The 12,482-nt window shown below is 59.8% G+C and overlaps 1 protein-coding gene across 1 annotated transcript in view; it reads left to right on the forward strand.

Annotated features, from left to right (window-relative positions):
* COL7A1 (collagen type VII alpha 1 chain) overlaps window positions 1–12,482 on the forward strand; it is a 32,104-nt gene that overhangs the window by 17,932 nt on the left and 1,690 nt on the right. The window contains exons 66-114 of the mRNA XM_025374181.1: window positions 1,273–1,308; window positions 1,381–1,416; window positions 1,528–1,623; window positions 1,742–1,777; window positions 1,865–1,900; window positions 2,004–2,051; window positions 2,398–2,433; window positions 2,542–2,664; window positions 2,747–2,947; window positions 3,043–3,078; window positions 3,159–3,221; window positions 3,420–3,488; window positions 3,564–3,608; window positions 3,735–3,797; window positions 3,979–4,023; window positions 4,353–4,388; window positions 4,517–4,552; window positions 4,675–4,719; window positions 4,884–4,916; window positions 4,996–5,058; window positions 5,175–5,210; window positions 5,289–5,369; window positions 5,503–5,571; window positions 5,702–5,737; window positions 5,818–5,859; window positions 6,057–6,101; window positions 6,183–6,227; window positions 6,950–6,985; window positions 7,068–7,127; window positions 7,266–7,373; window positions 7,522–7,593; window positions 7,734–7,769; window positions 7,900–7,959; window positions 8,056–8,100; window positions 8,313–8,348; window positions 8,469–8,504; window positions 8,581–8,637; window positions 8,778–8,849; window positions 9,366–9,437; window positions 9,680–9,715; window positions 10,067–10,147; window positions 10,347–10,400; window positions 10,475–10,528; window positions 10,602–10,664; window positions 11,039–11,101; window positions 11,206–11,322; window positions 11,487–11,564; window positions 11,661–11,714; window positions 11,918–11,966. Of these exons, the coding sequence (XP_025229966.1) occupies window positions 1,273–1,308; window positions 1,381–1,416; window positions 1,528–1,623; window positions 1,742–1,777; window positions 1,865–1,900; window positions 2,004–2,051; window positions 2,398–2,433; window positions 2,542–2,664; window positions 2,747–2,947; window positions 3,043–3,078; window positions 3,159–3,221; window positions 3,420–3,488; window positions 3,564–3,608; window positions 3,735–3,797; window positions 3,979–4,023; window positions 4,353–4,388; window positions 4,517–4,552; window positions 4,675–4,719; window positions 4,884–4,916; window positions 4,996–5,058; window positions 5,175–5,210; window positions 5,289–5,369; window positions 5,503–5,571; window positions 5,702–5,737; window positions 5,818–5,859; window positions 6,057–6,101; window positions 6,183–6,227; window positions 6,950–6,985; window positions 7,068–7,127; window positions 7,266–7,373; window positions 7,522–7,593; window positions 7,734–7,769; window positions 7,900–7,959; window positions 8,056–8,100; window positions 8,313–8,348; window positions 8,469–8,504; window positions 8,581–8,637; window positions 8,778–8,849; window positions 9,366–9,437; window positions 9,680–9,715; window positions 10,067–10,147; window positions 10,347–10,400; window positions 10,475–10,528; window positions 10,602–10,664; window positions 11,039–11,101; window positions 11,206–11,322; window positions 11,487–11,564; window positions 11,661–11,714; window positions 11,918–11,966 (2,875 nt within the window). The remainder of the gene's footprint in view (window positions 1–1,272; window positions 1,309–1,380; window positions 1,417–1,527; window positions 1,624–1,741; window positions 1,778–1,864; window positions 1,901–2,003; window positions 2,052–2,397; window positions 2,434–2,541; window positions 2,665–2,746; window positions 2,948–3,042; window positions 3,079–3,158; window positions 3,222–3,419; window positions 3,489–3,563; window positions 3,609–3,734; window positions 3,798–3,978; window positions 4,024–4,352; window positions 4,389–4,516; window positions 4,553–4,674; window positions 4,720–4,883; window positions 4,917–4,995; window positions 5,059–5,174; window positions 5,211–5,288; window positions 5,370–5,502; window positions 5,572–5,701; window positions 5,738–5,817; window positions 5,860–6,056; window positions 6,102–6,182; window positions 6,228–6,949; window positions 6,986–7,067; window positions 7,128–7,265; window positions 7,374–7,521; window positions 7,594–7,733; window positions 7,770–7,899; window positions 7,960–8,055; window positions 8,101–8,312; window positions 8,349–8,468; window positions 8,505–8,580; window positions 8,638–8,777; window positions 8,850–9,365; window positions 9,438–9,679; window positions 9,716–10,066; window positions 10,148–10,346; window positions 10,401–10,474; window positions 10,529–10,601; window positions 10,665–11,038; window positions 11,102–11,205; window positions 11,323–11,486; window positions 11,565–11,660; window positions 11,715–11,917; window positions 11,967–12,482) is intronic.

Raw genomic sequence — 12,482 nt, forward strand, 5'->3', positions numbered from 1 at the left:
TTTTTTTTGAGACGGAGTCTCGCTCTGTCGCCCAGGCTGGAGTGCAGTGGCCGGATCTCAGCTCACTGCAAGCTCCGCCTCCCGGGTTTACGCCATTCTCCTGCCTCAGCCTCCCGAGTAGCTGGGACTACAAGCGCCCGCCACCTCGCCCGGCTAGTTTTTTGTATTTTTTAGTAGAGACGAGGGTTCACCGTGTTAGCCAGGATGGTCTCGATCTCCTGACCTCGTGATCCATCCGTCTTGGCCTCCCAAAGTGCTGGGATTACAGGCTTAAGCCACTGCGCCCGGCCGCATTTTGTATTTTTAATAGAGACAGGGTTTCTCCATGTTGGTCAGGCTGGTCTCGAACCGACCTCAGGTGATCCGCCCGCCTTGGCCTTCCAAAGTGCTGAGTTCACAGGCGTGAGCCACCGCATCAGACCTGGAAAAATAGTTCTATATGCACACACATGCAGCCTCACAGAAACAGGGGTTTGGTGAATGGGCCAATTTGTGCCAGGATGGGTTGACACATGCCCAGATAACCCACAGCCATAGGCACAAGTGAAGAGCCACAGATAGGTCAACAGGCACAAGCACACTAGTGTGAAGCCACATTTGAGGCACTTAGAGACATGTTGACACCCAGACACTTCCACCCAGACTCATGTGCTCAGACATGGACCCAAGACTGCATGTGGACCTGTGTTGAGACATGGTGAGACACACATGGATGGCTCTGACCTGTGACATGTGCTACAACATGCTGGCACATGACTTTATATCGTCACCCACACGCTTATGGTCGTACACATTGAGCTACACACGAGTTGCAGACAGATGCCAAGACATAGGCCTCAAGACCCAAGGCACTGGGGGCCTTTGGAGACATGTATAAGCCCATGCCCATATGCAGACATGGGCCAAGATGTGCAAACAGACCAGGACACCCAGACCCATGGGTACATGTACTAAGACACACATGGATATGCACACACCCAGGACATGTGGACAATCACCAACCCAGAGATGCATAAATGTGGAGCTACCTCTAGAGAGCCAGAGACAGAGGACATGTGTGCAGTTGCCTGTTGGGGTGAGCAGGGCTGCACAGGCACACCCTTAGACATGCAGCAGCTCACTCGGACGGCCACAGGCCATGCTCCAAGACATACACAGCCATAGAGCTACAGGCCCAGAAATATAGTCATAGTCATCTGAAATCTGCCAAGATAGTGTCTTGCAGTCAGACACAAGTGAATGTTTGGGCTGATGTGAGTCCTCTGCCCACAGGGAGAACCTGGGGACCCTGGAGAAGACGGGAGGAAGGTAAAGTCCCCCACCTGGGGTCTCCCTGGTATCTGCTTGGAGCCATGTCTGAAGCATCCTTGTTTTCCTTAGGGAGAGAAAGGAGATTCAGGTGCCCCTGGGAGAGAAGTGAGTGTTGGAGTTTTCTGCAACCTCTGACCCCTGACCCTGACCCTAGGGGATATGACTCCACTCTTTTCTGAGGTCTCAGGGTCCTGATGCTGACTGCATCCCTCACAGGGTCGTGATGGCCCCAAGGGTGAGCGTGGCGTTCCTGGTATCCTTGGACCCCAGGGCCCTCCAGGCCTCCCAGGGCCAGTGGGCCCTCCTGGCCAGGTGAGTGTCCTGGGTCATTCTGGGACTTGAGAGCATTAGAAGCCATTATGTTTTCATGGATAACCCTCCCAGGAAGCCATAGGCCTGTGTGACCCCTTTGTGTTCTGCCATATCTCAGGGTTTTCCTGGTGTTCCAGGAGGCACGGGCCCCAAGGTAAGTGTGTGGATGTTGGGTAGGGGGCGTGATGAGGGGCTGACCAGGCTGGGGGTCATTTCCTCACCTGGTCATTCTTGTTTTCAGGGTGACCGTGGGGAGACTGGATCCAAAGGGGAGCAGGTGAGGCCCCCACCTTTTCCACACGCCCAGGTAGCCACAGCACCCACATGCGCACATGCACGCCCATAGGCTGGTTCCTAGCAGTTTGTCTTCATCTTTCCAGGGCCTCCCTGGAGAGCGTGGCCTGCGAGGAGAGCCTGGAAGTGTGCCGGTGAGCCAGCCTTGGGAAGTCCCCTTGATTCTGTTTTGCATGCCCATGGGGGCCACCTCACCATCCCCTTCCCCTTGCCACGAGACTCCATAGGTTCTGTGCTGTGTGTTCAGTGCCCTGCCCCATTGGGGTTCTTGTAGCCCACACTCAAGGGAACTTGGGCAGTGGGGACATGCCAGAAAGGGGCTCTCAGGGGTCTCCAGCCATGCCTCAGCCAAGTGCTAAAGGGTGCTCTGGGCAAGAGGCCTGGGGAAAAGGGCGTGGAGGTGCTTTCCTGAGGCTGCGTGGAGCAGAAGGCAGGAGCTTCTCTGTCATGGGCAGCCCTTCACCCAGCCTTTGTCCCTAGAACGTGGATCGGTTGCTGGAAACTGCTGGCATCAAGGTGGGTTGTTTAGGGGCTGGGGATAGGGGCAAGTGGGCCTAGCAGGGCCCACAGGCATGGGAGCTGCAGCGATGCACCCCGCTCCTCTGACCTCTTACTGTCCCTCAGGTGTCTGCCCTGCGGGAGATCGTGGAGACCTGGGACGAGAGCTCTGGTAGCTTCCTGCCTGTGCCCGAACGGCGTCGAGGCCCCAAGGGGGACCCAGGCGAGCGGGGCTCCCCAGGCAAGGAGGTGAGCAGAGGTGGCTCAGTGGGGTGTACCCTGTGGGGGTGTAGCTGTACAGCAACCAGCATTCTCTCTTCAACTCCTGCAGGGCCCCATCGGCTTTCCTGGAGAACGCGGGCTGAAGGGAGACCGTGGAGACCCTGGCCCTCAGGGGCCACCTGGCCTGGCCCTTGGGGAGAGGGGCCCCCCTGGACCTCCCGGCCTTGCCGGGGAGCCTGGAAAGCCTGGTATTCCCGGGCTCCCAGGCAGGGCTGGGGGTGTGGGAGAGGCAGGAAGGCCAGGAGAGAGGGTGAGGCTGGGGGCTGGCCGGGAGAGTAAGGGAAGAGCGGTTGGGAGGGGTGGGACCCCCATGGGCTTGGCCCTCACCCGCTATTTGCATTTCAGGGAGAACGGGGAGAGAAAGGAGAACGTGGAGAACAGGTGGGCTGCGATGGGCTCTGTGGGGCAGGCTGCCTGGAGGCTGTGCTGGGGCTGCCACCCCATTTTCTTGTTTCCTGCAGGGCAGAGATGGCCCTCCTGGCCTCCCTGGATCCCCTGGGCTCCCTGGACCCCCTGGCCCCAAGGTGATCACCCCATCCCTGCCCTAAGCCTGTGACTGGTGACCAGGAAGCCACCCTTAGCTTGGTCCCCAGAAATATGGTAGTGTGTGCCATGACCCTGGAATTTCTGACCCTGTAACCCTCTGTGATGCTAAGATCTGTGATGACCCGCCCATGCCTCTATGACAGAGACATCTCTCCCCTGTGACCTTGTGTTTTTAGGTGTCTGTGGATGGGCCAGGTCCTGCACTCTCTGGAGAACAGGGACCCCCTGGACTCAAGGGTGCTAAGGTCAGTGTGTGGGTTCAGCTCGGGGCCACCCTCTACCGTGGCACTAGGGACTGACTTGACATCTCATCCCCACAGGGGGAGCCAGGCAGCGATGGTGACCGAGGTCCCAAAGGAGACAGGGTGAGACCTCTCCCCACACTTCCATAGAGTCCCCCTCCTTTCTGGGGGCACATGAGAGGTGATGTGCTTAAGTACCTGGGTGTGTGGCAGTGACTGGGGGCTCAGGGCACAACACTCTGCCTTCAGGGTGTGCCAGGCATCAAAGGAGACCGGGGAGAGCCTGGACCGAGGGGCCAGGATGGCAACCTGGTAAGTCCTTGCCCAACAGCCACACATGTGCAAGAAGGTGGCTCTCATATATGTTGTTCTATGTGCAGGGCTGGGGTCTGCACTTCCTGGGACTGTCTGAGTCCTGACTCTGTCAAGGGGGATGGTGGGTGGAGGGGAAGTTGGAACTGGGAAACTAAGGCCTGAAACCTGTTCTCTGCAGGGTCTACCGGGAGAGCGTGGTGTGGCTGGGCCTGAAGGGAAGCCGGTGAGTGATGGCTGAAGCACCCGGCCCAGACTCTGGACCCTCCGCTAGGTGCTGCTGCTGCTGTGTGTGTGCATGTCTGTGTGTGTGTGTTTGTGTGTGCCTGCTTGTGTGTGCCTGTCTGTGTATGTCTGTGTCTGTGTGTGTGGTTGTATGTGGATGTGTGTGTGCAGGCCCATGTGTGCTATCTGTGAGAGGCAGCCCATGGGTAGGTGTTATCTGTGACTAGAAAGGGTGAGGTATGGAAATTGCCCCAAGGTAAAAGCCCCAGAGGTTGGGAACAGGCCCAAGTGAGGCCCAGATTGAGGCTCATCAGTGCCCTCTCTACGTAGGGTCTGCAGGGTCCAAGAGGACCCCCTGGCCCAGCGGTGAGTACCCAAGAACCTTCACCTATCCTGTTCCATCCTGTGCCCTGTCCCAATGAGCAGTACTGCCTTAGTTTCCCTGGTGGGGCGAGGCTAATTCCCCCTAATCAGACTCTTTTTCTCCCCAACAGGGTGGTCATGGAGACCCTGGACCACCTGGTGCCCCGGTGAGTGACCAGGGAGTGAGGGTCTGGAAGGGATGGGATAGGCATTGGCCACAACTGATAAGCCACACCTTCTCTGTGTTAATCCCTGAGCCCTGTTCCCTGCCCTTGACCCTTTTCTCTAGGGTCTTGCTGGCCCTGCAGGACCCCAGGGACCCTCTGGCCTGAAGGTGAGTCTAGGTGTGTGGATGGGAGGAGGAGGCTCCTTTGAGCCATGTCCATGCCCGGGGTAGTGTGTGCCAACCTCCTGGGCTGTCATCTCCTGCAGTGAGGCTGAGCTCCAGGAGCCCTGGCCGCGTGGGCTCTGCTCATGCAGTCTCTGGGTTGTTTGCAGGGGGAGCCTGGAGAGACAGGACCCCCTGGACGGGTGAGTGGCCTAGCTCACATGTTAGGGTCATAGGGAGATGGGTGGGGTTGGCACTGCCCTGAACTTTCTCTTCCTCCAGGGCCTGCCTGGACCTACTGGAGCTGTGGGACTTCCTGGTCCCCCCGGGCCTTCGGGCCTTGTGGTGAGTGAGCCCTGTGGCCCCTGCAGGGACACTGTGTTTTCACTCCTTGGGGCCCATGTTCTCTCATGTCCTTGTGTGTCCCTTGTTACCCTGACATCCTACTTGTTCTCCCTCAGGGTCCACAGGGGTCTCCAGGTTTGCCTGGACAAGTGGTGAGTTCTGGGGGTCAAGGGTTGGGCTCCAGGGGTCAGGGGTCAGCAGGCAGCCCTGACAGAGCTCCTCCCTCTCAGGGGGAGACAGGGAAGCCGGGAGCCCCAGGTCGAGATGGTGCCGGTGGAAAAGATGGAGACAGAGGGAGCCCCGGTGTGCCAGTATGTGTTCTGGGGGCAGCTCGCTGCGGGCCTGCTGTGGGGTGTGGTGCCCCGCTGTGAGCTTGAAATATGAGGAGTGGGGCAGCAGGGGTGGTAGTGGAGACACTGAGTTCCTCCCGCTGCTGTGCCATAGGGATCACCAGGTCTGCCCGGCCCTGTCGGACCTAAAGGAGAGCCTGGCCCCACGGGGGCCCCTGGACAGGTGATCTTTGACCCTGACTTCCACCCCCTGCAGTAACTCCTCTGCTTCACCCACAAGCCTGTTTCCAAACGCATGGGGGTGGCAGGGTGGGGGTGGGGAGGAGAAAGAAACTCACTAGCATTCCCCACAGGCTGTGGTCGGGCTCCCTGGAGCAAAGGGAGAGAAGGTGAGTGTGTAGGGGCTGCCAGTGAGGAGGGGTCAACTGGTGGGGGCCGAGGAATCCCACTGACCCCTCCCCCTTACCAGGGAGCCCCTGGAGGCCTTGCTGGAGACCTGGTGGGTGAGCCGGTGAGTAGGGAACTTCTGACAGCAGAAGTTCTGGGGGTCCTGTCTCTCCAGTGGCCCAACATCTGACCTTTGACCCATAGTTTACCCACCCTCATGAACCTCAGCTTTCACAGTAGACCCCATATTTGAGCCCTGGCCTCATGCCTCCCTCTGGAGTCTCATCTGTGACTGTGTTGCCTCCTGACCTCTGTCAACAGGGAGCCAAAGGTGACCGAGGACTGCCAGGGCCGCGAGGCGAGAAGGTGAGGTGGGCTGGCCCCAGGACCTGAGTACTGAGAAGAGAAGGCTCAGTCCAGACACCCCTCTCCAGCCATTCTTTGCAGGGTGAAGCTGGCCGTGCAGGGGAGCCCGGAGACCCTGGGGAAGATGTGAGTCTGGGGCCCGGGCAAGGGTGAGCCTGGCCTGAGGCGGGTGATGGTGGGCACAAGGGGCCACTCTTGGGCCTGGGCACATGTCTGAGCCCCTGAGTCAGGCTGCATGTCCCAACATCCAGGAGCCTGCTCCCTGGAGAACAGGGAGCCACAGGCTGTTGGCTTCCACACTCTGAGCTCTGGGGGGCCGTGTCTTGGCTTCTGTGTGCCTGTCCTTGGTCTGTTCCTCACCGCATCTGGACACACGTGTGCTCTGGTCTGATCTCCCAGATCCCAGGACACACCTGAGTTCTTGTGGACCTCTCCTTGGTCCTGTGTTTACAGTCCTCCTTTCCCCTGCCCCTGACTGCCAGCGTTCAGCCTGTGGCCACGCCTGCTCTACCCGGGAGTGGACGTGTTGGGGTTCCCCTCTGAGCTCCCGTGTGTCCGCACTCACGTCTGTGGAGCCAGATGTCTGCACTCGTGTGTGGGCTCCGTGTGCCTGTGGCCATGCCGGAACTCCCACCTGTCTATGGTCGTATCTGAGTGTCCCTCTGTCTGTGCCATCCTGAGACAGGCCATGGTCATGTCTGAGCTCCTGTGAGCCAATTCTTGGTCGCATGTCTGAGTTCCCAGGTGTTCATGGTCACATCTGAGCTCCCCTGGGAATATTTTGGGCCATGTCTGAACTCTGTGCTCATGTTCCTACCCTCTCACATGCTGTTTGCTGGTTTTTTTAGGGTCAGAAAGGGGCTCCAGGACCCAAAGGTTTCAAGGTATGTGTACCCAGAAGGGTCCCTGCTGGGGTCCTGGTCCTGAGACTCCATGAGCTTGATCTGATGCCTCTTTTCCTCAAAGGGTGACGCAGGAGTTGGGGTCCCAGGCTCCCCTGGGCTGCCTGGCCCTCCAGGTGTGAAGGTAAGTCATGCCCCATCACCGGTTGTGGGGGCAGCGGGCCAGGCGGCTGCTGGAGGTAGGAGGAAGAGGGAGTTCTGATGAGAGTCCCGGGAGAGGTCCTGCATTGACCATTTCCTCCCTTTGCTGTGTTGATTTCAGGGAGATCTGGGCCTCCCTGGCCCCCCTGGTGCTCCTGGTGTTGTTGGGTTCCCGGGTCAGACAGGCCCTCGAGGAGAGATGGGTCAGCCAGGCCCTAGCGGAGAGCGGGTGAGGGACTGGAAACAGCATGTAGGGGCTTGGTGAATCTGTGGTGGGAGGAGAGGGCCCTGCTTTGGGGGTTCCCAGTCTTGAGGGGGCAGAGGGTAGGAGGGTTTCCAAGTCACTCTCTGCCTCTCTTGCTCCATTTTTCTGGTAGGGTCTGGCAGGCCCCCCAGGGAGAGAAGGAGTTCCAGGCCCCTTGGGGCCACCTGGACCACCGGGGTCAGTGGTGAGTAGAGGTGCCCTAAAGCCCCACGTGTTTGATTGCCTGTCCTCGTGAGGACTTAAGATGGGGGCCGGGCCATACTGTGGGGTGTTGGGGGAGGCACTTTGAGACCCACAGGACCCTCACCTCACTCTGACCTATAGGGACCACCTGGGGCCTCTGGACTCAAAGGAGACAAGGTAGGTTGGACAAATGCTACCGGCTGTCTCTTGTGCCCTCGTCACCCCCTCCAGCCTCCACTGACCTCCCATGATCCTGCGTCCCCCACTGATTCCCCTCACTGATCCCCGGTGTCCTGTTGGTCTCCAGGGAGACCCTGGAGCAGGGCTGCCCGGGCCCCGAGGCGAGCGTGGGGAGCCAGGCGTCCGGGTATGTACGTCCTACTCCACAGCCGAGCTCCCTTCATCCCAGCTCTTGCCTCAGATTTCCAACCTCTGAGTCAATGAACTTAATGTCACCATCCAGGGTGAAGATGGCCGCCCTGGCCAGGAGGGACCCCGAGGACTCACGGTGGGTCCCGCTGGAGGAAGTGACAGTGCTGTGACTTCAGTCCCCTGCCTGTGCCCTTTGTGCCCCAGGACTCTCTGCCATCCTCCCTAGCCCTCTGGCCCTCCTGGTCTATCCCTGTCCCCTTTGGTCCCCAGTGTTTCCCTCCTCCCCCCGATCCTCCTCTGTCCTCCACTGCCCTAGTTCCTGTAGCTCACAGTCACCTTCTCACACAGGGGCCCCCTGGCAGCAGGGGAGAGCGTGGGGAGAAGGTAGGAATGTGGGGAAGGTCCTGGCGTGAGTGGGATGGGTGAGTGGATCTTGCATGATATTAGAATTCAGGCCTGGGGCCTCCCCAGTTTGGGTGGGACTCACACTCTTTCGCACAATAGGGTGATGTTGGGACTGCAGGACTAAAGGGCGACAAGGTGAGTGTGGGCATGGGGAGGGCAGGGCAGGGGCCAGGGTGCTCCCAACTCCTCTGACTCCTCCCTGCCCCCTCAGGGAGACTCCGCTGTGATCCTGGGGCCTCCAGGGCCACGGGGTGCCAAGGGGGACATGGTGAGTGAGCCCACATGCAGACTGGGTCTTCCCCGGGTGCGAGAGGGACCCCATGGGGCTGGCCCAGGGCATCTGAGAGCTCAAACCCCCAGAGGATGAGGGACCTTCAGCCCCTTACCATGACTTCTTACCCAACCCAGGGCGAACGAGGGCCTCGGGGCTTGGATGGTGACAAAGGACCTCGGGGAGATAGTGGGGACCCTGGTGACAAGGTACGGGGAAGGGGGTGGTGTACTGTCTGTGGGGTCCTGTGGCTATGGGAGTTCCACAGCGTCTGTGAGGGCAGGAGGGGAGGACAGGAGGGGACTTTCTGGGGTTCAGGGGGAAGGGGTTCTGTGGCTGACTATGGAGTGACTGAGAGGAGGGGCTCTAGGGAGAGCTCAAGGCTTTGGTGTGAGGTTAGGAGAGCTCTGTGCACTGGCCCTATGAGGGGCCCTATAGGGACAGGAAGGGGGCTCCTTGGGTGTCCCCATCTGAAGGTGCTTCAGATGGGATGAGGAACCCAGTGATAAGAGGGACGGGCAAGAGTCTGGAGTCCTTGGGGTGAGAAATGAGCCAGTCTGTGGACTACAGCCCCCAGCTCCACCCTGCTATGGCATGGGCTGGGAGGGGCGTGCCGCTGGGTCCGGTCGTGAGTGACTCAAGCTCTGCCCCAGCTGGCGGGCTCATTGTATTCTAAGCCGCCAGCCTGGTCTGGTCCTGATTGTATCCCTCTCCCTATCCCACAGGGCAGCAAGGGAGAGCCTGGTGACAAAGGCTCAGCTGGGTCGCCAGGACTGCGTGGACTCCCAGGACCCCAGGCAAGTCCTGCCCCAGGCCCAGGCCCAGGTCCAGAGCCAGCGTCACACACACACATATCCTGGGGGTCCTCTGAGTGCTGGGGGTTCTGGCTCCCTCGCTGCTAGCCCCATGTGTGTTCACCTGGGATCTGTGTGTGGGCTGGGCCCCGGCTACTGAGCATCTGAGTGGCCACACATGCAGCGGATGGGCCAGCATTGGGGACAGTCCCACTGAAGGGCTCCCCCATCTGTGTTTCTCACAGGGTCAACCTGGTGCAGCAGGGATCCCTGGTGACCCGGTAAGATACCCCTGCTCCCACAGGGGCCCCCTGTTCCCAGAGGGCCCCCGTCACCGTGGTGGTCCCACCAATGTGGTAGCTTTTGACCTTACAGTGACCCAGTGCTCTCATGGTGTCCTCATGTTGCCCAGGGTCCCCCACTTCCACAGTAGCCACCTATGATGGTATCCCCTGCTGATGGTGACCCTTATCCCCTGCCTGTGGTGACCCTTGTCCCCATGGCAAGCCTCAGTGGCTCCGACCTCCAGAGGTGACTCCCATCCCATGGAGTTCCCTACCCACTATCCAGGGCAATTCTCTTTGGTCCCTCACTGACCTCCTCTGACCTCACATGGACCCTCTCCCTGCTAGGGCTCCCCAGGAAAGGATGGAGTGCCTGGCATTCGAGGAGGAAAAGGAGATGTTGGCTTCATGGGTCCCCGGGGCCTCAAGGTAGGAAAGAAACAAGATTGTATTTTTTTCTGGTCAGAAAGGCCTAATGTTGAAGGGCGAGTGGCCTGGGGTCAGATGTTAGGGTGCTGGGTCAGAGGTTGGAGTACCTGAGGCCTGTTTGGAGAGTTGGTTTCAGGGCGAAGGGGATCACAGAGTGAGGCGTCTGGGAATCACTTCTTCACCTGCTTTTCTCCCTCAGGGTGAACGGGGAGTGAAGGGAGCCTGTGGCCTTGATGGAGAGAAGGGAGACAAGGTGCAGAGGGGATGGGGGATGGGGGGCTATGGGGCCTGGGGCCTAAGGCTGACCCCACTGCCTGATGCCTGCAGGGAGAAGCTGGTCCCCCAGGCCGCCCTGGGCTGGCAGGACACAAAGGAGAGATGGTGAGTGTGGGCACGCTCAGAATGAGGGGGCCATGGGCGGACTGGGGCCAAGCTCATGTCTTTTTTTCTCCAGGGGGAGCCTGGTGTGCCGGGCCAGTCGGGGGCCCCTGGCAAGGAGGGCCTGATCGGTCCCAAGGTACAGGGTCTGTGGACAGTGGACATGACAGGGAGTCAGGATGGGGCAGGGAAGCCCACAGTCGGGTCATGGGGGTGTAGGGACAAGGAAGGCTGTGGAGGGTTGGGACTGAAGTGGGGCTAGTCTTGAGGTGTCAAGGTGGGTTGGGGTCACAGTGGAGTTAGGATGAAAGCATGGGAGGTAGAGGGGGCATATGTATCAGGGCAGGGGGCTATAGTGGAGTTGGAGTCATGGGGATCACATCTGGTTGGCTCACAGGTACTCGGGTTACAGAAAGTTTGGGCATTAGGCCAGGGAGTGCATGGCAGTTCAGGGAGGGTCCAGAGCTGAGGGAGATCAGGGCAGAAGGTCTCTCATGCTTCTTCTGTTCCCAGGGTGACCGAGGCTTTGATGGGCAGCCAGGCCCCAAGGGTGACCAGGGCGAGAAAGGGGAACGGGTGAGTTGAGGCCATGGTCATGGTGAATTGAGGGAAGCGTGCCCTTTGGGAGAGGGTCCATCTTTGGGGTCTCTGATTACTGACTCTGTCCTGTATCTCCCCAGGGAACCCCAGGAATTGGGGGCTTCCCAGGCCCCAGGGGCAGTGATGGCTCTGCTGGTTCCCCGGGGCCACCTGGCGGTGTTGGTCCCAGAGGCCCTGAAGGACTTCAGGGCCAGAAGGTAAGGGGCCCCAGCTCTGACTCCTGACCCCTTCCCTACCCTTCCAACCTCATAATCATCCTCCAGCCTGCCTGCCCCAACCTTTGAAGCTGTGACCCCCAACCTGCCTGACTCCTGATCCCTACTGTCTCTGACCCTGCTCATTTGGTCCCTGTGTCTGACAGGGTGAGCGAGGTCCCCCTGGAGAGAGAGTGGTGGGGGCTCCTGGGGCCCCTGGAGCCCCTGGCGAGAGAGGGGAGCAGGTGAGTTGGGATTCCCAGGCTTGGGTCAGAGATCGGGGTGACCTCTGTTGTCCCTGAGATCAGAGGTCACAGCCTGGTCCCATCTGTTGTACATAGGGGCGGCCAGGGCCTGCTGGCCCCCGAGGCGAGAAGGGAGAAGCTGCACTGACGGTGAGTGTGGGCCTGGATGGGCCTGGATGGGCCTGGGTGGGCCTGGGTGGGCCTGGGTGGGCTGGGGCCCTCCCTCCATCACCCAGCACCCTGACCCCTGGGCCCTGGCTCCATGCAGTCCCTCCATGGTCCCTGCATTATGTGCCCTATGTCCTCCTGTGAGCCATGGGTTCTTCATGGTTCCCTTGGCCTTCTGCTCCCAGGAGGATGACATCCGGGGCTTTGTGCGCCAGGAGATGAGTCAGCACTGCGGTGAGTGGTGCCCAGCCTGCAGTCTCCCGCTCCGTGCCAGCACCCTAGGCAAGGGCAGGCAGGCCCCTAGAACTTACAGGGTAAGCAGTTAAGAAAATGGGGGGATGGATGGATACACAGGACACGTGTGCTTCAGTACTGACACATGACACACGTCCCCAGTGAAGGGAGACACACAGGCAGATGAGGATTGCCATGCAGTGTTCTTGGATGTCCAGCTTGGCTGTGTGGGGAGCAGGATGATAGTGGGAGCCAGAGCTGGTCCCCTTGGGCCTGACCTGGACCCGATGGGACTATGACGACCCTGAGGGGCATCAGAGTGAAGCTGTCTCTTCCCATCTCTGTCTGCACCGCCTGCGTGTTTCTGTGTCTGGCCTGCTTCTGTTTCTTGCCTTTTGTTGGCCTGTTCCCAACTTCCCTCTCCTCTGCCTTCTTCCCTTTTTCCATCTCTCTATCTACCTCCCACCCTCTCTCTTCCTCTCTCTCCTGTTACCCTCTCCTGCTGTCTCTTTGTGT

This window comes from Theropithecus gelada, chromosome 2, assembly GCF_003255815.1.
Source record: "Theropithecus gelada isolate Dixy chromosome 2, Tgel_1.0, whole genome shotgun sequence".
Taxonomy (NCBI): Eukaryota; Metazoa; Chordata; class Mammalia; order Primates; family Cercopithecidae; genus Theropithecus; species Theropithecus gelada.